Here is a 27,292-nt window from a genome sequence, read left to right on the forward strand (position 1 = left end):
ACCTTCACACTGACAACCACACTGACCTTCACACTAACATCCACACTGACCTTCACACTAACAACCACACTGACCTTCACACTAACATCCACACTGACCTTCACACTAACATCCACACTGACCTTCACACTAACATCCACACTGACCTTCACACTGACAACCACACTGACCTTCACACTAACATCCACACTGACCTTCACATTAACATCCACACTGACCTTCACACTGACAACCACACTGACCTTCACACTAACATCCACACTGACCTTCACACTAACAACCCTACTGACCATCACACTAACAACCACACTGACCTTAACACTAACAACCTCACTGACCTCAACACTAACAACCTCACTGACCTCAACACTAACAACCTCACTGACCTCAACACTAACAACCTCACTGACCTCAACACTAACAACCTCACTGACCTCAACACTAACAACCTCACTGACCTCAACACTAACAACCTCACTGACCTCAACACTAACAACCTCACTGACCTCAACACTAACAACCTCACTGACCTCAACACTAACAACCTCACTGACCTCAACACTAACAACCTCACTGACCTCAACACTAACAACCTCACTGACCTCAACACTAACAACCTCACTGACCTCAACACTAACAACCTCACTGACCTCAACACTAACAACCTCACTAATCTCCAGTCACATCCACACTGACCTCCACACTTAGCTGTGTCCTGTATCTGTGCCAGCAAAAATTCTCTCGTCTGAGACCTCCTCTGAACATAACTCACGTCAAATCTCTCACCCTAAATCCTCTATCTCCCTCCCATCACCCCTTAAACCTTACACACCTGACCACGCTCTAGTCTCATTACATTTTAATTACCATCTCAGGACGTGTTAAACATAATTCCACACTGTCAGTTTAAATTTACATATTCATATCATCTGGTTGATTACCTACATTTTTACCTGCCTCACCTGCTTCCATGTGCAGGTAAATTGCGCATTATAAATAACAGGTATTAGAGGTTTTTTGTTTTATTTCTTTTTTGTTGGCTGTTTGTGTCTTTAAAGGACTTGTTATTGTGTTTATTTCTTTCTCAAATTATCGCATGATAAATACCAAGTATTAGAGGTGGGTTTTTTTTTTCTATTTTGTTGGCTATGTGTGTCTTTAATAGTCTTGTGTTGTTGTGTTTATTTCTTTCTGGACTCTGTCTTGTGTATAGCAGCTGCGGTACCAACACTTCTATGGTTAGAGAGTGGTGTAGTATTTTTGTGATGTTTCGCGGTAGTTTGTTGTAAGTCAGGGTTATTTGCAATTTGTTCTGGTGATAAGCAGGTACATACGCTGTAAACTTGTTTTGAAGTAAAAACAATAAGATTTAAGTGCTTTTACATTTTATTGAAATTTATCTAGTTTCAATTTTTAGAATGCTCCTTTATTTATTCCTTGATCTTTTTGTTTTTCTATCACTATATTGTTTATTTTTCTGTCTTTCTATGTCTTTATTTCTTTATGTTACGATCTCTCTATTTCTTTGTCTTTATCTTTATATTATTGTGTATCTCTTTTGCATGATCTCAAAATATGTCGTCACTCTTTGTTTCACTTATTCTCTTCTATTCCGTTTCTTTTTTTTTCGCACTGTATTTACTTATTTCCTTTTAACTTTCTCTATTTGCTTATCTCACATTGTTTTACAATATGTCTAGTTGTCTACCTCCCTCTTATCATTCTCTTCGTCATCCTTCTTTCTCTTTTTTTCGTGTTCACCATTAGGACTCATTATATCATGTCCACTCAGTGGCGTAGCGAGGTCGGGTGTCACCCGGTGCGGCACTTAATGGTGTCACCCCCCCCCCCCAGAGGCATAGAGACCCTTCCCAGGGACAAACTTTCAAATTTTCGATATTTGCACCCCCCCCCCCCCTCAAACTTTCGATTTGCACCCCCCCCCCCCCTCAAACTTTCGATTTGCACCCCCCCTCAAGTTTTTCTCTATATAATTTGCTATTTTTTGCCTTGGTGTCACCCCCCAAAATGGTGTCACCCGGTGCGTTCCGCACCCCCCGCCCCCCCCCCCCCCTCGCTATGCCCCTGTGTCCACTTAATCTACAAACTCTAACCCTAGCACTAACCTGCATTGAGAACATGAACAAAAATCGTAAATAAAAATTCTACGCATAATAAACAATGAATCTGATTGTATAATAATTTTTTTTTACACAATAGCATTTATGTTTTCCTGTATCCATTAATTATCCATATAATTAGTGATTGTTCGCAGTGGTAATAATTTCCCACTTTCATCGCCACCAATCGCTCACCATTTCTCTAATAATGATAGAGATACTATACAATTCGGCTAAGCACCGATGAACAGTGATTCTAAGATCAATGGACTTATTCAACTCTGGATCTGTTTTTATAATAATGACAGTCTGTTTTATTATTAAGCTGTAAAACAAATCTATGTGACGTCATTGGCTTAATTATTTTCTTTACTGGACTTAAGCTAATCAAACCTGTCCACAGGTTAATGAAACAATCGCCCGCCTCCCCCGAGTGAGATATCTGACTATACCTCAGGGTGTCGGGGAAGTTTGTGTTAATTAAACGAGATAAATCTCATGAAGGATTAAAAGCCGTGTGTTATCAGCGAGCTATTGGGTTCGTCTAAACACCGACATATTATTTTTATTACACGAACATGTTCTTGTACCGGTACACATTAAGTTTACAGTGCACTTCAGAGGGCGATATAGACTTGGTGCCCTGTTTAATTAAAAAAACTGTTATTTTAGTGCAGACGTTTTGGCTATAAAATAAATGAAAGCTGTTGTGTAATCATTTGGTAGTTTCTTTCTTGGAATAATGTTTAGCTCGTTACTGCTTCGATTACCACCTATAGACACCTGATTTATTACAGAGATATATAGAGAGAAAATACATTGTTTGTGTCATTCGTTTTTAATAATACAACAAAGTAAACAAAAATTGCATTTATTGTTTTTTATTTTTATTTTTATTTCCAAGCCATGTTATAGTTTAACAGAATGCTTTTTTACAGCTACCGATGTATTAATGTTGTAATTGCAAATGATATTTTGTTTCAGACAATACAGCAGATACGATAGATTTTTTAGTTGCCAGAAGTTGTTAAAGATGGAACACCAGCGCCTGGTACTTCATCGCGACAACAAGGTTCATCCATCGATTGACAAGTCTGGTAATCTGATATCTAAAGTTCGCCTTTCGCGGGACTATTCCGGTAGTCGGATATCTTTGACCTACCCGTCTGACGAAAATGGTTGTATGAAACCCATACCCCAACCATTACTTGACCATTCCGGTAGTCGGAAATCTAAAGATCGACTTTCACAGGACTATTCCGGTAGTCGGATATCTTTGACCTACCCGTCTGACGAAAATGGTTGTATGAAACCCATACCCCAATCATTACTTGACTATTCCAGTAGTCGGAAATCTAAAATTTGCCTTTCAAATGATAATTCCGGTAGTCGGATATCTTTGGCCTACCCGTCACAGGACAAAACTGGCAACATGAAACCTAAAGCCCACAATTCTGCTAATGAGAAATCTAGCACCGGTGTCCAGTCAAACAACAGGAAGTCTGAAGGCAACACCTCCCTCATGCGGGCAGTCCTGAAGGGCAAGGACCGCGAGGTCAAATCCATGTTGAAGAACGGCGCCCCAGTCAACCGGACAAACGGCCACGGTCAAACCCCTCTCATGGCGGCTGTGTCCGCCAAACGACTGGACACGGTCAAGCTGCTGCTGGCCACAGGAGCTGATGTCAACCTCCGCGATGACATCGGCCAGTCTGCTGTCATGTACGCAGCGTCCATTGGCGACGAGCCGATTGTCTACGTGTTGTGTGACGGTGAGGCGGATTTAGCGCTGAAGGACACACTCGGAAAAACGGCTCTTTTCCACGCTGTAGAATCCGGCTTTACCGACGTCATCAAACTATTGCTGAAATACGGCGCGGATATAAACGCGAAAACGCCGAACGGAATGAACGCCTTGCTCATCGCGGCGAGTACAGGAAATACAAATGTCATCCAGACTGTTTGCAAGTATAAGATTGATTTTAATTATGCTGATGGTAAAGGTCAGAATGCGTTAATGATTGCGGCGTTTTGTAACCACGTTGATGCGGTGGAGTTGATGTGTTCTTTGGGGTTTGGTGTCAATGCTGTAGACAAGGAAGGATGGAGTCCGCTGATGCTGGCGTCCTATGCCAATAATGATGATGTCATCAACCTGCTTTGTAAATATAAAGCTGATAAAAACGCCTCCAACAGAGAAGGGAGAACGGCGTTTATGTTAGCTGCGGAGCGGGGTCACCTCAACGCTTTGAGAACCCTCCATCGACTGGGTTGTGACGTGCACGCCGTAGACAGAGAAGGGTGGAACGCACTGATGTTAGCCACGCACGAAGGCAATGCTGAAGCGGTAGAGCTCTTGTGTAGCTACGGGGCGTACGTGGACTCATCCGACCACAGGGGGCGGACAAGTCTGATGATTGCTGCCAAAAAAGGTTACGTTAAAATTCTCCAGGCCTTGTTGTATCACGGAAGTGACGTCAACAAGTACGACAAGAAGAGATGGGACGCTATGATGTTTGCTGCTCAAGCCGGCAACACGGCCGTCGTGAAACTCCTCCTTCAGAATAAATCATCTCTGAAACACGTCAACGACAAGCAGTTCTCAAGCCTGATGCTCGCTGCGTGGTATGGTCATGGAGAAGTTGTTGAAGTTCTTAGCCAGAGCATCAGAAAACTCGAAACTTCCATACAAGAACGGTCCATGCATTCAAGACAGGACCTGATGAACGCTGCAAATGTTGATGGGTACACAGCTTTGATGATAGCATGCAAGAAAGGTTTTACTGACATAATCGACATTTTACATAAATACAATGCGAATTTACATGCCGTAAACAATGAAGGAAGAACAAGTTTAATGGTGGCTTGCAAGAACGGCCATCTCAACGTTGTGAAGCTGCTGAGTGATAAAGGTTGTGATATAAACGCGGTTGATAAAAAAAATATCAACGGTTTAATGCTCGCATCCCAGCATGGGTTTGTAGAAATTGTCAAGTTTTTATGCGGGCGTGGAGGTGACGTCAATAGCGTGGACAAAGATGGATGGAATGCTCTAATGCTGGCAACATGTGAAGGACATCTCGGCGTTGTTGAAGCTCTGTACAGTTGTGGATCCAAGGTCATATTCCAACACGAGGAACATCTCAACGCCCTGCATGTTGCTGCCATCAAGGGCCACAGGGAACTAGTCAGCTTCTTCCTCCGTAAATGTGTCATTGTTGATCAGACAAAGAAGGAGAAACTTCATAAGAAACTTTCTAGAAGTAAATCAAACAATACTGAAGAAACGCCGGAAAAATTATTCCAGATTGATATTGACAGCAAAGACAAGTACGGGAACACGTCTCTAGATTTGGCTACCAGAAAAGGACACGTTCTGATTGTGGAGATGTTGAAAGCCGCAGGGGCGACATGTGAGGGTGTGGCTGGGGACTCGGCCACCCCCACGCTGTTTAGGACCACCTCCGCCTATGATGTGGAGGTTGTGGTGGAGCCGGGGTACCACCACAAGACGGACAGGCGCCTGCTGGTACTGGACTGGGATTGTGGGGCCAATGAGACGGATGTTGACCTGTTGACCTTGAACTGTGATAACCTAAGCAGCCACCAAGGTGGGTACCAAATATTTAATTTAATGCTACTGACACAATCAATTACAGCCACATTTGACGATATTATAGAATAATATTTTAGCATTGACTTCTATATTGATAAATACGTGATACGTTGTTTCGACAACATCTGTAGATTTTGGGTCTCCAGTACCAGTTGACTGATATAATCTACTGATCACTGTTATATTCAAGACATTGACATTTTGATCAGTGATGCCTAAAACGACACATCTTCATTCTTTAAATACGCACAACTAAGACTTCCTTCTATAAAATGACATAAAGCAATGCACAGTACTTCATAGACTAAGCTAGTCCATTGTAGCTTCTGTTCATTATTTTTTTACTAGTATGATATGCTTATTTAGAATAATATTTTTGGGTTAAATATATAGTAGCTTTTCACTAACGCTCCAGTACGTCTATGGTATTTCTTCTTGTTTTTAATTTATTGTATTGTGGTTGTTTTTAGGACCCAAGTTCAACCACAACTCACGTGACTGTGATCGGTATCCACGTGACCTGCCCGTGACGTCAGAAGTCATCTACCAGACGGCGTATGACATACCTGGCAGTGTGAGATTTGACTAGAGCCGACACACTGAACTCAGGTGGGGATACTCTGTTTACTCTGTTCATGTATCTTTGTGTGGTAAATAAGGTTTAGAGGAAACTCAAACTGTTCCAGTGCAGCACGTCTATGAGGGAAAATGTGCTAAGTAATGTCCTAAGCTTATACTGGTAAGCTAGAAAAAAAAGCGAAATTTAGCATAACGACTACAGACTAATCATTAGCTGACCAAAAAAAAACGAGAAATATAGCATAATGATCACAGACTAATCACCAACTGGCCAAAAAGATAGAAAAACCCTCAAACTTTATCCCAATTACCACAGACTAAATACCGCAATCTGCCATTCGGATATTTTACGCCAAATTTAGTATGTTACCGCGATAACTAAACTACTTATTTATGAGTGTAGCGTGTGATCGTGTTATAGCTTGTTTACCGAGTAAACAAACTGCAAAGAGGGTCATTTAAACGTGTCGGTGTAAGAATGCGAAATACGATATGTCTGTTTCAGGTGTGTATGTTTAAGGTGTATGTGTGAGTATGTGTGTGTGTGTGTGGTGTGTCTGTGTGCGAGAGAGAGAGAGAGAGAGAGAGAGAGAGAGAGAGAGAGAGAGAGAGAGAGAGAGAGAGAGAGAAAAATGTAAATACGACGTCACTGTAACTTAGATATGTCACGCTTAAGCATTCACGTTTAATATTTACCTGTTTAAGCAATGCATGTACCTGTATTATATGTGTATGTAAGGTGTACCTGTCTTATGTTATTCTGCTAAACGTATGCATATTAGGCGTGCTAAACTCTTTCTTAAGCAGATGTTTTAAAAAATTAGATTTTTAAATAATACGTGCCCTTTGTTATGTGATCCGTCAAATCTACACTGAGTAGCTAGACTTGTTTAACAGAGAAAGTAAACAGCTCAGGGAAAGGGGGGGGGGGGGAAGTTGAGGTCAACTGAGTCTAGTGCTGGACTTCCTGTACAAATGTCTGACTTCCTGTTCCGGCCAACTCCCCCACCCCTACTCCCCCTCCCTCCTGACTTTCCAGGTCGTTAGCGTCCCATTCTGTAGCTTTACTTGATTATATAGCTACTCTCTTCTGAAGTCAAGCGTGTATTTTGTTCTACTTTATTTCATGAGCGCTTTTATCTGCGGTATTTACTAGTGGGGAATGTGCTATTTTCATTAAAAACACAACAACAAAGGCGTGTTCAAATAAAATTTATACTAGCGTGATAGCTAACAAGTTTAATCAATTCAATATTTAAGCACTGGTGTAAAAATTTAAATACATTTTACGATTTCTTCACGTTGAGTGATCTCCCTTTGCGCTAAAAATAGAATGCAATCAATTTTTATTCATAAGATCCCCACGCGTACATCTCATAATTCTATGTGTAAACACGAGTCTTCAAAGCAAACATACGTCTTTGTTGTACCATTTTACTCCTCAGTAGCGCCCCTCCCATGTGTGGCTGTACAAATATCACACACGTAAATTTTGAATGTAAGTGAAATTGTTTTTTTTTCTCTGACAGTGAATCGTGTGAGATAACAAGCCAGGATGGATTCAAAGTCACGTGACCGTGTGCAGAATTTTACCAAGGGGAGAAAATCAATGGAGAAAAGATTATATTTTTTGAGGACAGATTTTAAATAATGTGTTGTTTCCCTTGACGTCATCCAGTTGTTGCCCCTTAAACCTATTGTGTTCGGACACAAGGGAGACGATTTATAACAGCTGTCAAATAGGTTTAAGTTCAATCTATGTTGTCGTCAGAGTCGACATGAACGTGTTTCATACAAATATGAAACAATTTGATATTTGTGGGGGTTAGCCTACTTGCATTCTATCTAAACAATATAACTTGAAATAAATGAGAGGGATCCTATCCTTAAATGTATCTAAACATTATTACATGAAATATGCAAGGGTTACATGAATCATATCTGAACATTAATTTATGAAAACTGGAGGAGATTAATAATCCGCATCTGAAGATTGAAATGTGGATTTGCATTCATTTAAAAAAAAAAACAAATGAATATGAACTTAGCATACATAAGTTAATTATTAACTTTTCACTTAAAACTGTGTAGATATATTAATAGTTATCAAGCCATCATGGTGTAGACATTTTTTAGAGCTTAAACGTGTTGTACATGGCTAGACACACTACTAAAGATTTGATCATATGTGTGTAATGGCTAAACGGTATTCAATCAATGTTATTTGGCGGCATCGATACGAGAGAATGAGGAGGGGGGGGGGGTATTTCACACCGCTTGCAAAACATACTCACCTTGACAAAAAGGGCCAGTATAAGTCAGGATTAACATGGAAATATAATCATATGTAATCTAATTTTCAAAGGAGAATCGTTGTTAATATTACATTCCTACGCAATGTATTGGGTGTATAAGAAATTGATCATTACCTACATTAAAAAAAAAATCTAATTTGTAATAGTTTTATTTTTGATACATTTTGTTTTCTTATTTTTTCTGTTTTCCAATGCCTTTATTGTTTTCACCAATGTTTTTATACCGGTAATAAAGTGGTTTCTTTAACTTCTTTGAGTTATATATAATTCAAACAGTGATAATATATGATGATAAGATTAAAAAAAATATGATGATAAAATTTAAGACAATTTATGTTATGTTTTACTTGAGTGACTTCCACAATAATAAGTGTAGGGTACCTATTAGGTCTAGGTGGTATGATCATCATAATAATTCATGTAGCCCCCTTGCAGGGGGTTGGGGGGGTGGAAGGGTAAACAACACCCCTTTTTTGTCTTCGGTTTCTGGCGATTCATCCAAAATGGGCACACGATATTCGGGCTGCTTCTGCTGCATTGAAAAGTGATCTTTTTATTTGGTGTTATTTTTTCGGTTTTTTTGGGTAGGGGTGGGGGGTTTTAATTTACTTTATGCAACAACTATTTTTAAAATCACGTCACTGATAAAATCGAATAAAAAACAAACCCTAAAAGCTCTTTTAAAATGACGAGTTCGCGGCCAATTTTTAAGATCATAAAATGTGTTACTTTAAAGACATTTAAAAATAATTAGAAAAAAAAATTATCACACATGTATGCAAAATAAAACAGGAAAAATATCGACGCTGTAACAGGTGCTCAGCGACAAAAATCTTCACCAGATGGTTAGTAATAACAGAGGTAAAAAGGAAACAGGTGTGATTATTATAACTATTATATCCAAAACAATGTTTATACATCAAAATATACAGTAATTAAACTTGCTGTAAACCTTTAACAAGTGTGATTAATATAATTATTTTATTCAAAACAAGGTTTACAGAGCAAAATTTAAATTGATTAAACGTGCTTTTGAGCTTTAACACGTGTGATTAATATAATTAGTATATTAAAAACAATGTTTACAGAGCAAAATGTACAATGTTTAGACAAGCTGTTAAACTTTAACACGACTACGATGCAGGAGCGTGTATTAAAGAGACCATACATAACAGCAACAATGGGGCGGCAAATAATGAGTCAAATTAGCACATGGTGGAGTTGCATAAATATATATATATATATATATATATATATATATATATATATATATATATATATATATATATATATATACTTAGTGTAAGCGAAGGTCACAGAATGAGGTGTCTGTTGCCTGTATCCTGTCTTGTGTCATGGTTTATGTCATGTCTTTTGTTTTCTTCTGTGCCCTTCTTGTGAAATAATGTGTGCCCTGTCTTATGAAATGTCTTGTGAAATGTTTTATGCCCTGTCTTATGCTCTGTCTTGTTCTGTGCTACAGGTAACACGTGCAGGTTAGTATACAAACATCGCTCACAAGGTGGCGCTGTCTTAAACACTAATCAATATCTGGGGTCGAGGCTATCTGTCATCGATACAAATCAATGTCACCGGATCAGATTATATCTTGAGATTTAGTGTTGTTGTTTCGCCAATAGAAAGAGGCGGGGTAGGAGTGAGGATAATGATAAGGAAAGAAATTAAAACGCGTGTGTTAAACAGTGCAACACTACAACAGTAGCGCATGTTTCTTATGGTAATCAAATCACTGTTTGATAGTTTGATAATAGACGTGTATAGAGATATAACTGTAATGCTATATGGTGGTAAACCGTATCACATATATGGTACGTATAATTAGTTGAACATGATGTTATATTAAAATGAATTATTACAAAAGCTCTTCATTGTCTTATACATTCGATATGCTAATGTCATGATGTAAAAATTATACTTTGAAAGTACATTGTGACCACCCCGCAGTTACATAAACGTATATAGTGTTACTGCTAAGACACATTTTGTGGTGTAGATTGGGTTCGAACCCACGACTTCAGATCTGCACCATCTTCATTAACCACCAGTATAGGAGATACGTTAAACCGTATTAAAACGTTGCAATATCAGTAGAATAAAATGCATGTAAGTTTAAAAACAAAACTTACACTGTGTTTCTTAAACATGTACTTGAAAGTTACAGACCAGATCTATTTGTTATTCTACTTTTTACGCTCACTATTTTTGCTTTCCTACGTACTATTTGTTAATGATATGTAGCATGCCATCCCAAGTAGACTCAGGCAGGATAAAAAGAGATACAGTTCGTTAACATAGTCGTCTACTATCTCTAACATTCCTCAATGGAAGCCCCTATCGCTGATAGCAATATAGCCTACTCTCTACGATTTTCTATTCATCTCAGTCTCTCGCCACTAATCTCTATCGAATCAATGAACGGAATTAACCCCACGTATTAATAACAAATTATGCGAGTGGTGTATCAAAACACAGTGACAGCTTCGTGTAATCCTCAGCTGTTATACGTCGCGTTAGTGACAGGAAGAAATAGAGTCAATACAAAAATATGCCCCACCCCCCATACCCTTACTTAGTGTTTATAACTCTCACATCCACTAATAGTCAATTGCCCCCTTCCCCACCCTCAGACAAGTAGTCAATAGCTCCCCCACCCCCAGACAAATAGTCAATTGCCCCCCCCCCCCACCCCAGACAAATAGTCAATAACCCCTTTCTCAGACACAGAGAAACTGACCTCTTATGATAACGCTCCAAACAACCCACCCCCGCCCCTTTCGATAAACAGTCAATAACTTGATAAACTCCTCCCACCCCTACCTCTCAATCAAATAAAATAGCATACTAAAGGGACCCACCCCCTCAACCTCTACACAGTAGTCAATATCGATGTCTGTTCTCCCCTCAAGAAATAATCTCTAGACCTGACCCCCTTCCCCAACCTCAACACCAATATAACATTTCTCAATCTGTCCTGCACCCCACCCCCTCACTCCACCCCAGACAAATAATCAATACCTCGATGAGACCCCCCCCCCCCAGTCAGTAATTGATTTATTAAAAATATATCTGTCTCTCCCCTCCAGCTGCGAGTTGTATTATTGGACCCCCCCCCCCCCCCCCACTCCCCGCCCCTCGTCGCAATACTTTCTTTCCCGCGTCTTCTTCTGTCGACATCTTGAGATATATAAAGCCGAAAAAACATAGCTTAAACCTGCATGTTCTTATCAATGTGACGTCAATAATCGCCTCCCTGCAGAGGCGTAGCGACCCCTCCCGGCGCCCGGGGACAAACTTTTCGATTTGCACCCCCCCCCCCCCTCAAGATTTCGATTTGCACCCCCCCCCCTCAAACTTTCGATTTGCACCCCCCTGAACCTTTCAATTTATTTTTCCAACCCATTTTGGCGCCCCCTAAGGTCGGCGCCCGGGGACGTTTGTCCCCCGCCCCGCCCCGCCCCCCCTAGCTACGCTACTGCCTCCCTGTTTTTAATGTGATGTTACACATCCACTGCCTGTTCTTATTAATGTGATGTCACACATCACCTGCCTGTTCATATTAATGTGACATCACGCAAATCATCAACATCCCTGTCTTTGATGAAGATTAATGGCCCTGTTTATCTGCCTCAATGGCCTTAGCATATTTAGGAATGTGAGACTAGCATATTTTTGTCCATGTTGTTTTTATGTTGTGTTTTTCGTCTACCGTCCCTACCCAGAACGAAATAGAATTCATATAGAAAATGAATACTTTTACCAGTTTTTTCCCTTTTGGAAATTTAAGTCAGTCCCCCTTACGAAAATTGCCAGTGCCCCCACCCCCACCCTCACCCCTATCCCCGGTAAAAGAAACCTTAAAGAAACATTATTCTCATCCTACAAAATATATACTTTTTAAAATACAAATATATCTTTCAGATTGTTATATTATAAATCTTGTTGTTCTAAATATAAAATGTGAACACTATTCAACAAACAGCACGAAGCTTGTGTCTGTGTTCAAAATAAAAGTTGTTGTGAGGTAACAATTTACTTTATTATAGCTGTATTTTATAATTTGTACAAGTTTTTGTGACCTTGTTCGAACGGCTCTCCTAGGAGAAAATAGCATTTGTGCCGAGTAGATTTAATTTTTCGGATTTACTGCGGCCTTTAAGTTGTGTATACTTTTACATGAATGGAAATGACATGTTGTGAAATGTATGCGTATGTTTAAAAATATTACTTTAAAAACAGGTGTAAAAAAAATGGCAGCGGTGGGATGCGAACCCACGCCTCCGAGGAGACTGGTACCTTAATTCAGCACCTTAGTCCGCTCTGCCACGCTACCACCATCCTTCATTTGCTGATATTTAGCCCAATTTAAGACTGCTCTATCATAATCGACTGATGCGACCCCAGATACGAGACATGAAGGCCATACAGGCAAGATCGTATTTTGCTAGAAAGACATGAGGTTGCTTTTTAACACTAACCATCTTGCTTTAAGAAAAAAATATTGACAACTGGTGTAGCAATGGTGAAGGAATCAAGATCTGTATGGCAATGTAGGATTTGAAAAGCTATACATGAGTTTGATTTTTATTTTCATCATTTCTAATTTTCAGCACATTCTGATTGAGATCTCGCCTGTGTTGATCCTTTCAAACGAAACATTGAAATGACGAGAGAACTAAAAGTAAATCTAGATTGAACTGCTGCTTTCAATGTAAATCACTTAGAACTTAAAGCAAATGGCAGCGGTGGGATTCGAACCCACGCTTCCGAAGAGACTGGTGCCTAAAACCAGCGCCTTAGACTGCTCCTCCACGCTACCCCCGTTCCAAGGAATAGCAAGCAGTTTGACCCTTAGTCATCACTTAATTGTGTTTGTTCCATATTTGTACACACTTGTGCTGCTGGCTCAGAGGATGAAAAACCCAATGTCAAAGACGCGTAAAGTGGGTAACAATGCAGTTTCGATCGATGTTTACAGACGCCCATCTTTATCATAATACGCTATATATTATTGACTTGTGTTTTCTGAATGACGCCAGACTTGACGAGCGATTTGAGGTCTTGCTTTCGGACGTACAGTTGCGACATACACGCCTCACCTATACACATGTGCCGAAATAGCTCAGTTGGGAGAGCGTTAGACTGAAGATCTAAAGGTCCCTGGTTCGATCCCGGGTTTCGGAAGCTTTAGTTTTCTATTTCTTTTTAATTTTGTGTTTCAACTTAATTCGTATGTTATTGAAAAAAAAATACTTGTTTATCCTTGATAACAAAAAATACTTAAAAAAAACTTTTTAAAAAACCACGTTTTTCTTGTGGACTAAAAAGTAGAAAATAAATTTTTCTTTTGTGCTTCCTCGAGCTGTGCAGATTCTTGTGATGACTGACAAAAAACATGGGTACGTTCACCATCAAATTTCCCGAAACATCTGCCCGACCCACGTTTTTTGTCAGTCATCACAAGAATCTGCACAGCTCGAGGAAGCACAAAAGAAAAATTTATTTTCTACTTTTTAGTCCACAAGAAAAACGTGGTTTTTTTAAAAGTTTTTTTTAAGTATTTTATTTTCTCCTTTTTAGTCCGTTGCTACACATGAAAAACGTGGTTTTAAAAAAGTTTTTTATATAGTTTATTTTCTACTTTATTTAATGACTTGATTAAGTATGACTTGACTAAGTGTTTATAAATACACTGACTAAAAATCTTGAGCGACCAGGATTCGAACCTGGGTTGTCGCGGCCACAACGCGAAGTACTAACCACTATACGATCACGGCCAGCGCGCTCACATCGATTGGGGCCGAAGTAACTGTGTCAATAGGCCTCCAGTCTTGTCGGTATCTTTAGAAATCATGTCCTCAATTTTATGGTCCTTGGGGCGTAATTAAATTAAGCTAATTACGGTCTCTAATTGCTAGTTTTTATGATTGCATCTGAAATTGTTAGGCGAAAGTAGCCTACATGCCAAATTTCAGATATCTAGAGCAATCAGAAGTGGGCTAATTTTCGATATCAATTTTAACAACAAACAAATCCACAAACGCGAAGCTGAATTAAGAATAAAAAAAAAAATACTTAAAAAAAACTTTTTAAAAAACCACGTTTTTCTTGTGGACTAAAAAGTAGAAAATAATTTTTTCTTTTGTGCTTCCTCGAGCTGTGCAGATTCTTGTGATGACTGACAAAAAACGTGGGTACGTTCACCATCAAATTTCCCGACCCATCTGCCCGACCCACGTTTTTTGTCAGTCATCACAAGAATCTGCACAGCTCGAGGAAGCACAAAAGAAAAATTTATTTTCTACTTTTTAGTCCACAAGAAAAACGTGGTTTTTTTAAAAGTTTTTTTTAAGTATTTTATTTTCTCCTTTTTAGTCCGTTGCTACACATGAAAAACGTGGTTTTAAAAAAGTTTTTTATATAGTTTATTTTCTACTTTATTTAATGACTTGATTAAGTATGACTTGACTAAGTGTTTATAAATACACGGACTAAAAATCTTGAGCGACCAGGATTCGAACCTGGGTTGTCGCGGCCACAACGCGAAGTACTAACCACTATACGATCACGGCCAGCGCGCTCACATCGATTGGGGCCGAAGTAACTGTGTCAATAGGCCTCCAGTCTTGTCGGTATCTTTAGAAATCATGTCCTCAATTTTATGGTCCTTGGGGCGTAATTAAATTAAGCTAATTACGGTCTCTAATTGCTAGTTTTTATGATTGCATCTGAAATTGTTAGGCGAAAGTAGCCTACATGCCAAATTTCAGATATCTAGAGCAATCAGAAGTGGGCTAATTTTCGATATCAATTTTAACAACAAACAAATCCACAAACGCGAAGCTGAATTAAGAATAAAAAAAAAAATACTTAAAAAAAACTTTTTAAAAAACCACGTTTTTCTTGTGGACTAAAAAGTAGAAAATAATTTTTTCTTTTGTGCTTCCTCGAGCTGTGCAGATTCTTGTGATGACTGACAAAAAACGTGGGTACGTTCACCATCAAATTTCCCGACCCATCTGCCCGACCCACGTTTTTTGTCAGTCATCACAAGAATCTGCACAGCTCGAGGAAGCACAAAAGAAAAATTTATTTTCTACTTTTTAGTCCACAAGAAAAACGTGGTTTTTTTAAAAGTTTTTTTTAAGTATTTTATTTTCTCCTTTTTAGTCCGTTGCTACACATGAAAAACGTGGTTTTAAAAAAGTTTTTTATATAGTTTATTTTCTACTTTATCTAATGACTTGATTAAGTATGACTTGACTAAGTGTTTATAAATACACGGACTAAAAATCTTGAGCGACCAGGATTCGAACCTGGGTAGTCGCGGCCACAACGCGAAGTACTAACCACTATACGATCACGGCCAGCGCGCTCACATCGATTTTAAGTAAATTTTGTTTTATATGCAAGTCGATTACTCTTTCTCATTTTGAAATTCCTTTATATTCTTATAACTGAAATTAATGAGGTATTGTTATTTGTCATATGATAATATTTTGAATTTTGTCCCGTATTTAACCCGTTAAAGCTCCTTACATTTATCATTTAAAAAAATAAAAAATAAAATAAGAACTGACGTCAAAGTAGGAAGAAATTACGGAAAGAAAGGGGGGTAACTCGTGCTAAATTGAATCAAAACTAATTTATCGCCCTCGATGAAAGAAATTTTCCACAAGAGAGATGGACTGAAAAGTTTAATAAACAGCCACATTTAACATGAATCCGTTTTAGGTTAAATGGAAGCTTTAAAACCGATCTTTGCTGTTGTGTGCAATTTACATCTGCATGAAGGAATAGAACATTTATATTATTTTTCAATTGACCTATCTCAGTACATATTGACTGGCTTTCCCCTCTGTATGATTAAATTGTTCAACGACCAAGAATTAAAAAAAAAATGGCTGGAATTTCGAAAGAGAATAAAAAATACACCCCCACATCCGTGCTATTTATGGTTTTTAGGTCGGTTTAAAATAAATTAGATTTTTTTAAAAGTGTTACTTGCTTTCAATTGTTGAAGAAAAATTGTTCTATAAATAACATTGATTCTAAGACAACTTTCTCTGCTATTTTTCTTTTAGCGTTCAGTTAAGTAAATAGAGTCAGTGTTTCTTTCAGAATTTTTTTTTGCGGAGGGGGGGGGGGGCGGACTAAAATTTCCGGGGGGGGGGGGGGGGTGGGGGGGGGACACTGTTAAAAGTATATAATTTCTATATAAATTCCATTTCGTTAGGGGGGAGGGGGGGGGGGGGGGTGAAAGATGCCTGGAAGAAACTTTAAATGGAGTATGTTCAGTGTTTCTTTCAGAAAGACGTTCCCCGGGAGAAAAAAATGTCTGTAAGAAACCTACTATTTTAGTTAGGAACTGACGACGGTTATAGTGAATGACGTCATCTAGGGGTGTGTCGAGGCTCCCTGTGACGCGCATATTATTTTTCGCCTTAATCTCTAACTATGTTTCATTGAATTATTATAATTATTGAAGCATAATCATATCTATCTTTAGTCAATAAGCCTATTTATATAAATGGTGATGTATTCCTTTAAAAATGAGATTTCTCATCATATGAAAGCCAGTAAATTAATACAACCCTGTGTATGTATTTACATTCGATTTATCGCGCCTTTATTTTATTTCCTTTTGCATATATCATGCTCACAATTAACTATTGTAAATAAGCATACGCATGGCGTAGAGCACTAGTCAGTCCCCCATTTTGTCCTAAGGTGGCGCCAAAAGGGGTAGAAACAAATTAAAAAAAAATCTAATGTTAACTGAAGTATAAAATTATACACAGTCAGAGTTAAAAATAAACGTCTACAAGGCTTTACACACTGATTTAAAGGTTTTCTACAGCAATTGTGTGACATCACAATAAAAACTGTAATGGGATAGCGACTGGTAAAAAGCGCTACCAACCTTTCCAACTACTGAGAAACGGGGGGTGGGGGTGGGGGGTCTTTTTCACAAAACAAGAATAACTGGTTTATATATAATTAGCAGAGTGGGGCGCAAAACTGATAGTTAGCCCCGGGCGCCTGAATGAGTCGCTACGCCTTTGGCTTGTTGTTAAAAATATTTACTTCTATCCCCTATATAGACCTAGCTTAGTGGCGTGGGCAGAAATTTGTTACGGCGGGTGGTATAACCCCCCATCCCCATCCCAGCTTCCAATACACCACTCCCAAGGCAATTAGCTTAACAATAACATTAAAACGACTCTATAAACTAATTTTTCACTAAATAGTAATTAACTTTTTTTGCATCACATTTTCTTACCCTCTCCTAGATAACTCAAACCTTAACACTCCCCCCCCCCCCCTCCCAAATCTGGCGTTTGCTAGCATGTTTTATGGAAACCCTTTTGTCCTTTACTCTTCTTTTTTTTACTTTAATTCAAACACTTTTTTCCATGCACTAGTCTTGATCTCTGCCCACTAAACTCAATGACCAAAACACTATCCCTTCAACCACATACATGCACACACCAAATCGTTAACCAGCGCGCGTTAGCGTGTCACCAGCTGTTTCGGCTACACAGCGCGCCAGTGTGTGTTGTGTACGGGGACTGTCGAAAGCTAGTATGCTGTTATCAGCTTTAGTTTCGCATCCAAGCTGCCACAGCCTATTCCTCAGGTAATTCATCACACAGATCGAAGGATATTTTTTTAGCGGCTTGGAAGGTGAGTAACCAAGTCTTACAATTTGTCTTACGGTCTATGTTGTAATAAGTTTTTTTAGATAAGTCGTTTTGTGAATTCTTTATTAAGCAAGTAGGTATTGTTTATTTTCCGTTTATTTACTTTCTTATTTAACATAATTCCATTGCATGTTGTTGCATAATAAAAACGAAGTTTATCATTATTTACATGTTTAACACATGCTTGATACGTTAAAATAAGAATAGGGTCTAGAACGCAAGTTCGTGATTATTTTCTTGAGATATAAGTATATTAATGCTGTATAATGGCTTGACAACCTCGATCCCTTCTTTATATATATATAATCAGGGATTATATATATATATATATATATATATATATATATATATATATATATATATTATATATATATATATGTTTCTTAGTCTTGATGTATCACTGATGTTGTGCAGGTATCATTATAATTATGAAATATATTAGTTTCAGAGTTTATTCCGTGCATCTCTACTGCCCCCCCCCCCCTTCTCCCCCCCCCCAACCTTTAATTTCAATTACCCACCAGTGGAAGAAACACTGATTAGTTTCAAAACATAATGAATAGTAAAAATAAATTAATATACTTAATTTTAGTTTTTAACACACGACACTTGTTTAACGAATACATAAGAATGGATGTTAAAAACAAATAAACGATTAGTAATACTATTTTTTATATATAAATGTAATTCTAGAATAGATCATAATAGATGTTAAAATTGAATAAACAAATACTTTGGTATTTTTTAGTTTTTTTGTTTTTTATATCCTGCCGGTATTATAAAAGCATAGCTTTCTTCTCGTCTACGCTACTCAGGTTTGTCTTTCTAGCATCTCCTTTACGTGTCTTTGATGGCTAATTGATAATTAGGAGGACGAGCGTTAAAAAACTCACGTGAGTGCATCTGCAAATGTACACACACATTTCGTGTCGGTTATATAAAATCATGCTATTAGTCGTCGTGACGTAATTTTAGTTTTGCCAGAGGTACCAGGCAAAGGCTTGATGGGGGAGGGGGGGGGGGGGAGAAGATCAGGCAGTGGTGTTTTTAATCAGTCTGTTTGATAATAGAGATTTTGCTAATTAGTTAAGTTTTGTCTTCAGCATCAATCCAATTTCCTTTTAATTTAACTACTCAAAAATGTGAAGTCCCAATTGAATAATTACGTTATTTTTTTATTAATCAGACACTAATTAATAAACAGTACCCTAATTACAATTAGGGTTTATTTTAATAATCAGGCAGTAATTGTCAATTACGCTCTACTTTATAATAATTAACTTAGTTAATTAAATTAGGATTCTGATATGCTCATAGTGTGTCTGTAATTTTTTATAAAAAAAACAACCTAACAATGCATTGTTAGTGCAAAGTTCTTCTTTAGACCTAGCGAGCCGTTGTGCAGATGAAGTAGAGTTCTTGTTTCCTATCATCTGTATGTTACCGGTAAAGTGCGGCATGCGTTATTTTATTGAATAGCAAGCCATTAACTATGTCCACGTTTTCCTAAACTCAATTCTCCAAATCTGTTTCCCTTGACGACATTCCCGACGATATTATTCCCCATGTCTTTATTCCCCTTTCCCCTATTCCCTATTACTTTATTCCCCATAACGCCATTCTCGCAACTTTATTCTCGACGAACATATTCCAACATCCTTTTTCTCCCGTAATCCTTTTTTTTACAAAAATACTCCTCACGTCCTTATTCCATGTGATTCTCGAGCACTGTAGTGTCATTATAAAGACAGAAGTGCAATGTGTTTAGCATCACTATAAAGACAGAAGTACAATGTGTTTAGCGTCACTATAAAAACAGAAGTCAAATGTATTTACTGTAGTGTCACGATAAAAACAAAAGTGTAATGAGTTTACTGTAGCCTCACCATAAAGTATGAAGTGTGATGTGTTTACTGTAGCCTCACCATAAAGTTTGAAGTGCGATGTGTTTACTGTAGCCTCACCATAAAGTATGAAGTGCGATGTGTTTACTGTAGCCTCACCATAAAGTTTGAAGTGCGATGTGTTTACTGTAGCCTCACCATAAAGTTTGAAGTGCGATGTGTTTACTGTAGCCTCACCATAAAGTATGAAGTGCGATGTGTTTACTGTAGCCTCACCATAAAGTTTGAAGTGCGATGTGTTTACTGTAGCCTCACCATAAAGTATGAAGTGCGATGTGTTTACTGTAGCCTCACCATAAAGTATGAAGTGCGATGTGTTTACTGTAGCCTCAACATAAAGTATGAAGTGCGATGTGTTTACTGTAGCCTCACCATAAAGTTTGAAGTGCGATGTGTTTACTGTAGCCTCACCATAAAGTTTGAAGTGCGATGTGTTTACTGTAGCCTCACCATAAAGTATGAAGTGCGATGTGTTTACTGTAGCCTCACCATAAAGTATGAAGTGCGATGTGTTTACTGTAGCTTCACCATAAAGTATGAAGTGCGATGTGTTTACTGTAGCCTCACCATAAAGTATGAAGTGCGATGTGTTTACTGTAGCCTCACCATAAAGTTTGAAGTGCGATGTGTTTACTGTAGCCTCACCATAAAGTTTGAAGTGCGATGTGTTTACTGTAGCCTCACCATAAAGTTTGAAGTGCGATGTGTTTACTGTAGCCTCACCATAAAGTATGAAGTGCGATGTGTTTACTGTAGCCTCACCATAAAGTTTGAAGTGCGATGTGTTTACTGTAGCCTCACCATAAAGTATGAAGTGCGATGTGTTTACTGTAGCCTCACCATAAAGTATGAAGTGCGATGTGTTTACTGTAGCCTCAACATAAAGTATGAAGTGCGATGTGTTTACTGTAGCCTCACCATAAAGTTTGAAGTGCGATGTGTTTACTGTAGCCTCACCATAAAGTTTGAAGTGAGATGTGTTTACTGTAGCCTCAACATAAAGTATGAAGTGTTTACCCTTTACCTCACCATAAAGTTTGAAGTACGAAGTGTTTACCCTTTACCTCACCACTCACCCATCAAACCTCACATCGATATCTTGTTAGAGTTCACGTTTTTCTTTGTTCAATCAGTTTTCTCCCTGGGTGCTCACACCACAAGGTTATGACGGGAATGTGTGTGTGTGTGGAGGGGGAGGAGGGTTGGATAGTGTATTTAATTACTGACTAAAATCGAAGCAGACTATTCTTACCCCGCACTATAAGATCTATAGTACAGTGGAATTTTTGAAATCACTGTATACAAAGAAGTTGAGTTTGTTTGCAACGCTAGGCAGGTACCTACTTAGAACTGAGTGGACTCAATGACGTTATACGATTTGACAACGGGAATAGAATTCTAGACTTACAGTCTATGTAATGTGTGCTCTACTATGCGAACACGCTGTCCCATACTGATAATGCAATGAACACCCCACCCCAGAGGCCTAGCAATCCATTCCCAAAGCCCAGGGCGAACTATCATCTCCCCCCTCCCCAATTGCGATAAGTTGTGGCGCTGTTACTTCCCCTTTTTATTATGGTGTACAACGTTTTATGCTAAAAATTGGTTTAAAAAAATCCGTAAAGCTAAGTAGGTGCAACGTGGCCTAGCGGTAGAGAGCTAGAAAGTCTTTAGTTCGAATCCGCATTCGAATCAGTATAAGTTCCCTGAGTCCACCCAGCTCTGATGGGTACCTCACTCATGTTAGCGGGGAAAAAAGTTGATCACATTATCCCCTTGTAAGTAGTATATTAGGTCCCTTTTGGAGCGAATTCTTGGCGGAGGAGCTGGTGGGGATGCGCAAAGACATATAGTAAAATACTCGGGAGCAGGATGCGCGGGTGGCGCAATGACATATAGTAAAATACTCCACCAGCTGCCGCAGGGTGGTGGAGCAGGATGCGCGGGTGGCGCAATGACATATAGTAAAATACTACGCCAACTGGGGTTGGCGGAGGTGGAGGTGTGACGTAATCTCCGTTGACATTGTGACGTAATCAGCGATATTATGACGTAATTATTGACCTTGTGACGTCATCATTGACCTAGTTACGTAATTTTTATACATTTTTTAATGAGTTTTAATGAGTTTTTTAAATTTTTAATTAATTTTTTTATTCAAGAGTTACGTAATTTGATTATTTGTTTACTTTTTAATTAATTTTTATTGACTAGTTACGTAATGTGATTTTAATTACTTTGTTTATATTGTGTAATTTTTTATTGACCTAGTTACGTAATTGGATTTTAATGAGTTTGAATTTAATGTTGTAATTTTAATTAATTTTTATTAACGAGTTACGTAATTTGATTATTTGTTTGATTTTAAATTGTTTACTTTGTTTGTTTACTTGTTGTTTAATTTAATTACTTTGTTTATATTGTGTAATTTTTTATTAATGAGTTACGTAATTTGATTATTTGTTTACTTTTTAATTATTTTTATTGACGAGTTACGTAATTGGATTTTATTTATTTTTTATTTTGTTTATTTTTAATTTTATTTTATAATTAGTTTGAATTTAATTTTATTTCTTTGATTTTACATTTTTTAAATTTGTTTATTTCTTTTCTTTGTTGTTTAATTTGTTGGTTTGTTTATTTACTTGTATGTATGTTTAATAGTAAACGGATAGGGGTGTTGGTGGATGAGAGGGGGAGTAATGATGGGGTTTGAGGGTAGGGGTGCGTTAGCGTGTACTTTGTGAATAACATACATTAACAACACCTGTTACTCGCTAATGGCACCCGGCACGTATCGATTCACCAGCAAAGTTTTTCTTTTTGTGAGGGACCGTACACTGTCCGAGTTAATATTGGTAACACCCACTGGACCATCATCAACTTGATAGCCCGCCTAATTAAATTTTGACACCCGTCATTGATTAATGGCGTGTTCACTAAGTACCTCTCCGCGAAGCACTTAGGTCATTATACAACAGCTGTGTAATATTAATCGCACCCATGTATAGGGACCATTCAGCAACACAACGAACGGTTACCGAAAATAGAACATCCATTTAACCACACCTGTTACGTATCGACCGCCCGTGAACCTCCCCGCGCTGCGCGTTTTTAAATGGGTATTATATCGATCGCAGCTCCAGGCCCATCACACCTAATTAAAGTTGGTCACGCCTCGTGGGTTTATGCGTTGTTCGCCGACCCGATCACAGCAGGGTTCCGCGTTTAATCGAAAGAGCTAAGTGGTTAACCACAAAGCCCGCGTTAAGTGTGGGAACATCTGTTACCATGACACGCGCCTCGTAGTGATTAATGGGTTTTATATTGATCCCACCAACGGGCCATCACAGCATGATGTCCCACCTAATTAAATTTTTGTCATGCATCGTGGGTTTTTCCCCGCTCGGTTTGATAGGTCATGATAATTAACGCAAAGCCAGCGTTAAGTGTGGCGACAGATGTTACCAAGCGGGTGGTGGTAAGGTGGTGGTAAGGTGGTGGTAAGGTGGTGGTAAGGTGGTGGTAAGGTGGTGGTAAGGTGGTGGTAAGGTGGTGGTAAGGTGGTGGTAAGGTGGTGGTAAGGTAGTAGTGGTAAGGTGGTGGTAAGGTGGTGGTAAATTTGCTTAAGATTATAAACTTCAAGTTTTAAAAATCAACATTTTAATTTTTTAAATTTTTAAATTTTTTAAATTATTATTTTTAAATTTTATTTTTAATTGTTGTTTACTTGTTGTTTAATTTAATTACTTTGTATAATTTATTTGTTTGAAATTCATTTTAATTAGTTTGCTTTTTAATTTCTTTGTTGTACGCCGTTTAAAATAAAAGACTAACACTAGCGTGTACTAGAAAGTGTCATTGTGTATAACATCCATTTAACCACAGCTGTTACTTATTAGTGACAGCTTGTACTTATCGATCCGCCCGTGATCCTCCCCGGCGCTCCCCGTGGTTGCTTAATAGCGGGCTCACTGAAGCGATCACAACAGGTAATTAATCGAAGCCATTAAGTCCCTCTCCGCGTTAAGTGTGGCGACAGCTGGTGCTGTAATTAGTCACGGCTCTCGGCTTTTTTCATTAGACTACAGCTGTACATGAACTATGTTCACATATCGTACGCCAGGTCATTCTTTGATCAAATTAAAAAATTTTGTTTCCACATGTCCTGCGAACCGTCCCTTGGTATGTATGAAAGATTAATGGTTGTAACTATTCGCTTATAGCGAGGGTCAGCGAAAACAAAAATATATTTAAGGGTCGGAATTTTCTTTCAACCACCGTTAAGTCAGGTTTTGAGACGAAACGAAGTCTCGGTAGGTTCGTGTTTTTTAATGGGCGACAGGGCGACTTGGTGCGTTGGTACGTAGGTATGCGTGGGTAGACATGTTTTTTACAAGTCTGGAAAAGTAATTAAGTTTTTTATGACCGTTCCGATTTTCTTTTGATCTGACCACCATTTGACCACACTGAGCCAGATAAATTTAACAATTGTCGCAGCGGGGTTTATTTTAAGTGCACCCCGTGCACGCTTGTTTACATTTTAAAAGACGTGTCGCGTGTCTTCCCCTTACGGCTTCCCTAATAGAGAAACGAGAGGAAAGACAACTGTTCTAAAATTAGAACAGCCTTGTCTACAGACACGAGTGTCGTCCCTTGTGAAAAATATCGCGTCAGAATCCTTAACTAAACAGTCAATTTCTTTAAAAAGTTAAAAAATAATTTAGGAAGACAAGGGTTAACAAAATATATATCTTAGTCTTGCAGCAGATTACCTTCCCATGTTCGCTTTAGTATTACAGTTTTCATCAATCTTCTTTTTGACTTGAACTTCTTTAATTTTTAAGAAAGTTTACTTATACATAATACATTACGTCTAATGACAATTTTTTATTTTTACCACTCAATGTATTTTCTTTTTCTATATCTTACATTGTCATCTTAATTTTTTGATCACCTTAGGTGGTGGTAAGGTGGTAAGGTGGTGGTAAGGTGGTGGTAAGGTGGTGGTAAATTTGCTTAAGATTATAAACTTCAAGTTTTAAAAATCAACACATTACGTCTAAGGACAATTTTTTATTTTTACCACTCAATGTATTTTCTTTTTCTATATCTTACATTGTCATCTTAATTTTTGATCACCTTAGTAAAATTTTGCTTAAGATTATAAACTTCAAGTTTTAAAAAAACAACAACGTTATAGTACGTCGTGTCAAATGACACACCGTTTAAAATGTCTACATTTAAAGTTCACCAAAATAATGACGTAAAAACTAAATATGATATGACGTTAGCATACATATCATTCAATCTAATCACTCTAAAGTACAAATCAATAATTTTTATTGATTAAGGGGCTGGGTGAGTTATTTTTATTCGGGTGCCCAGGGAAGGTTTGGAGTTGGTTGGGACAGATTTTATACACGAGTCGGTGACGTTTTCACCGAGGCAGAGTTCGAATCTAGACCATGCATGTTTTGGAATTGTTAGGGAGAGTTAAACTAAGGTCGGTGAAGTTTTCACCGAGGTTGGTTTTGAACTCGGAACATGCATGTTTTGGAATCGGTAGGTGTAGAGTCCATACTAGGGTCGGGGAGTTTTGCTAACACTGAGCCAGGTTGCAAAGTTGGCACATGCATGTTTAGGAATTGATGGTAGCCGAGTTCATACTAGTGTCGGTGAAGGTTGGTTTTGATCTCGGAACATGTATGTTTTGAAATTGTTGGTAACCGAGTTCATACTAGGGTCAGGGGAGTTTTTGTTAACACCGAGGCAGGTTGCAAAGTTGGTACATGCATGTTTAGGAATTGTTGGTAGCCGAGTTCATACTAGTGTCGGTGAAGGTTGGTTTTGAACTCGGAGCATGCATGTTTTGAAATTGTTGGTAACCGAGTTCAGACTAGGGACGAGGGTGTTTTCACCGAGGCAGGTTACAAAGTTCGTATATGCATCATTGGAATTGTTAGGTAGAGTTAAACTAAGGTCGGTGAAGTTTTCACCGAGGTAGGTTACAAAGTTGGTACATGGATGTTTAGGAATTGATGGCAGTCGAGTTCTTACTAGGGTCGGGGAATTTTGTTAGCACTGAGGCAGGTTGGAAAGTTGTTACATGCATGTTTGGGAATTGTTGGTAGCCGAGTTCATACTAGTGTCGGTGAAGGTTGGTTTTGAACTCGGAACATGCATGTTTTGGAATTGTTGGTAGCCGATTTCATACTAGTGTAGGTGAAGGTTGGTTTTGAACTCGGAACATGCATGTTTTGGAATCGGTAGGTGTAGAGTCCATACTAAGGTCGGTGAAGTTTTCACCGATGGTGGTTTCAAAGTTAGTACAGGCATGTTTTGGAAGTGTTAGGGGCCGAGTTCATAGTAGTGTCGGTGAAGGTTGGTTTTGAACTCGGAACATGCATGTTTTGAAATTGTTGGTAACCGAGTTCATACTAGGGACGGGGGCGAGGGCGGCGGACAAAATTGTCGATGTAGGTAGGGTGCAAGAGATATTCAACGAGGAGTGGTGTCTACAAGTTATGTATCCCAGTCTGTTGGAGTGGTTTCTAGGGGGTTGTGATATTAGTTGAATAAATATTTGTCTGTAGGATTGTCATACAGCCTTTGTCTCTTAAATGGCATAGGTATAGTGCGGGTAGTAGAAGTAGTACGGTCTGTTTATCTAACGGTTGGTATTGAGGTTAGTGTGATGACGCAAGGTTGGATGGGAGAAGGGGAACGGGGTTGCGGACAAAGGGAAGGGGAAGGGCGAATAGTGATAAAAATAACTCACCCAGCCCCTTAATCAATAAAAATTATTGATTTGTACTTTAGAGTGATTAGATTGAATGATATGTATGCTAACGTCATATCATATTTAGTTTTTACGTCATTATTTTGGTGAACTTTAAATGTAGACATTTTAAACGGTGTGTCATTTGACACGACGTACTATAACGTTGTTGTTTTTTTAAAACTTGAAGTTTATAATCTTAAGCAAAATTTTACTAAGGTGATCAAAAATTAAGATGACAATGTAAGATAT

At 38.4% G+C, this 27,292-nt stretch overlaps 2 protein-coding genes across 2 annotated transcripts in view; both read left to right on the forward strand.

The window, feature by feature from the left end:
- The first annotated feature begins 3,456 nt into the window (after positions 1-3,456).
- On the forward strand, positions 3,457-8,108 carry LOC131951123 (ankyrin repeat domain-containing protein 50-like). The gene is made up of 3 exons (XM_059313414.1): positions 3,457-5,731; positions 6,207-6,345; positions 7,845-8,108. The coding sequence occupies exons 1-2, from the start codon at positions 3,553-3,555 to the stop codon at positions 6,323-6,325; spliced, it is 2,298 nt and encodes a 765-aa protein (XP_059169397.1). The 5' UTR covers positions 3,457-3,552; the 3' UTR covers positions 6,326-6,345; positions 7,845-8,108.
- Positions 8,109-10,439: 2,331 nt separating this feature from the next.
- The window catches only part of LOC131951144 (synaptotagmin-5-like), a 50,641-nt gene continuing 33,788 nt past the window's right edge, over positions 10,440-27,292 (forward strand). The window contains exon 1 of the mRNA XM_059313433.1: positions 10,440-10,459. The gene's annotated coding sequence lies outside the window, so the exon portion shown is untranslated. The remainder of the gene's footprint in view (positions 10,460-27,292) is intronic.

The sequence above is a fragment of the Physella acuta genome, unplaced genomic scaffold, assembly GCF_028476545.2.
Source record: "Physella acuta isolate Inbredline_101_S28 unplaced genomic scaffold, ASM2847654v3 ptg000801l, whole genome shotgun sequence".
Classification (NCBI taxonomy): Eukaryota; Metazoa; Mollusca; class Gastropoda; family Physidae; genus Physella; species Physella acuta.

Excerpts from the sequence above, each read along its gene's own strand:
- LOC131951123 (XM_059313414.1), top strand. The coding sequence starts at position 3,553 with ATGAAACCTAAAGCCCACAATTCTGCTAATGAGAAATCTAGCACCGGT. Across the intron at positions 5,732-6,206 it reads TAACCTAAGCAGCCACCAAG|GACCCAAGTTCAACCACAAC; the intron begins GTGGGTACCAAA and ends GGTTGTTTTTAG.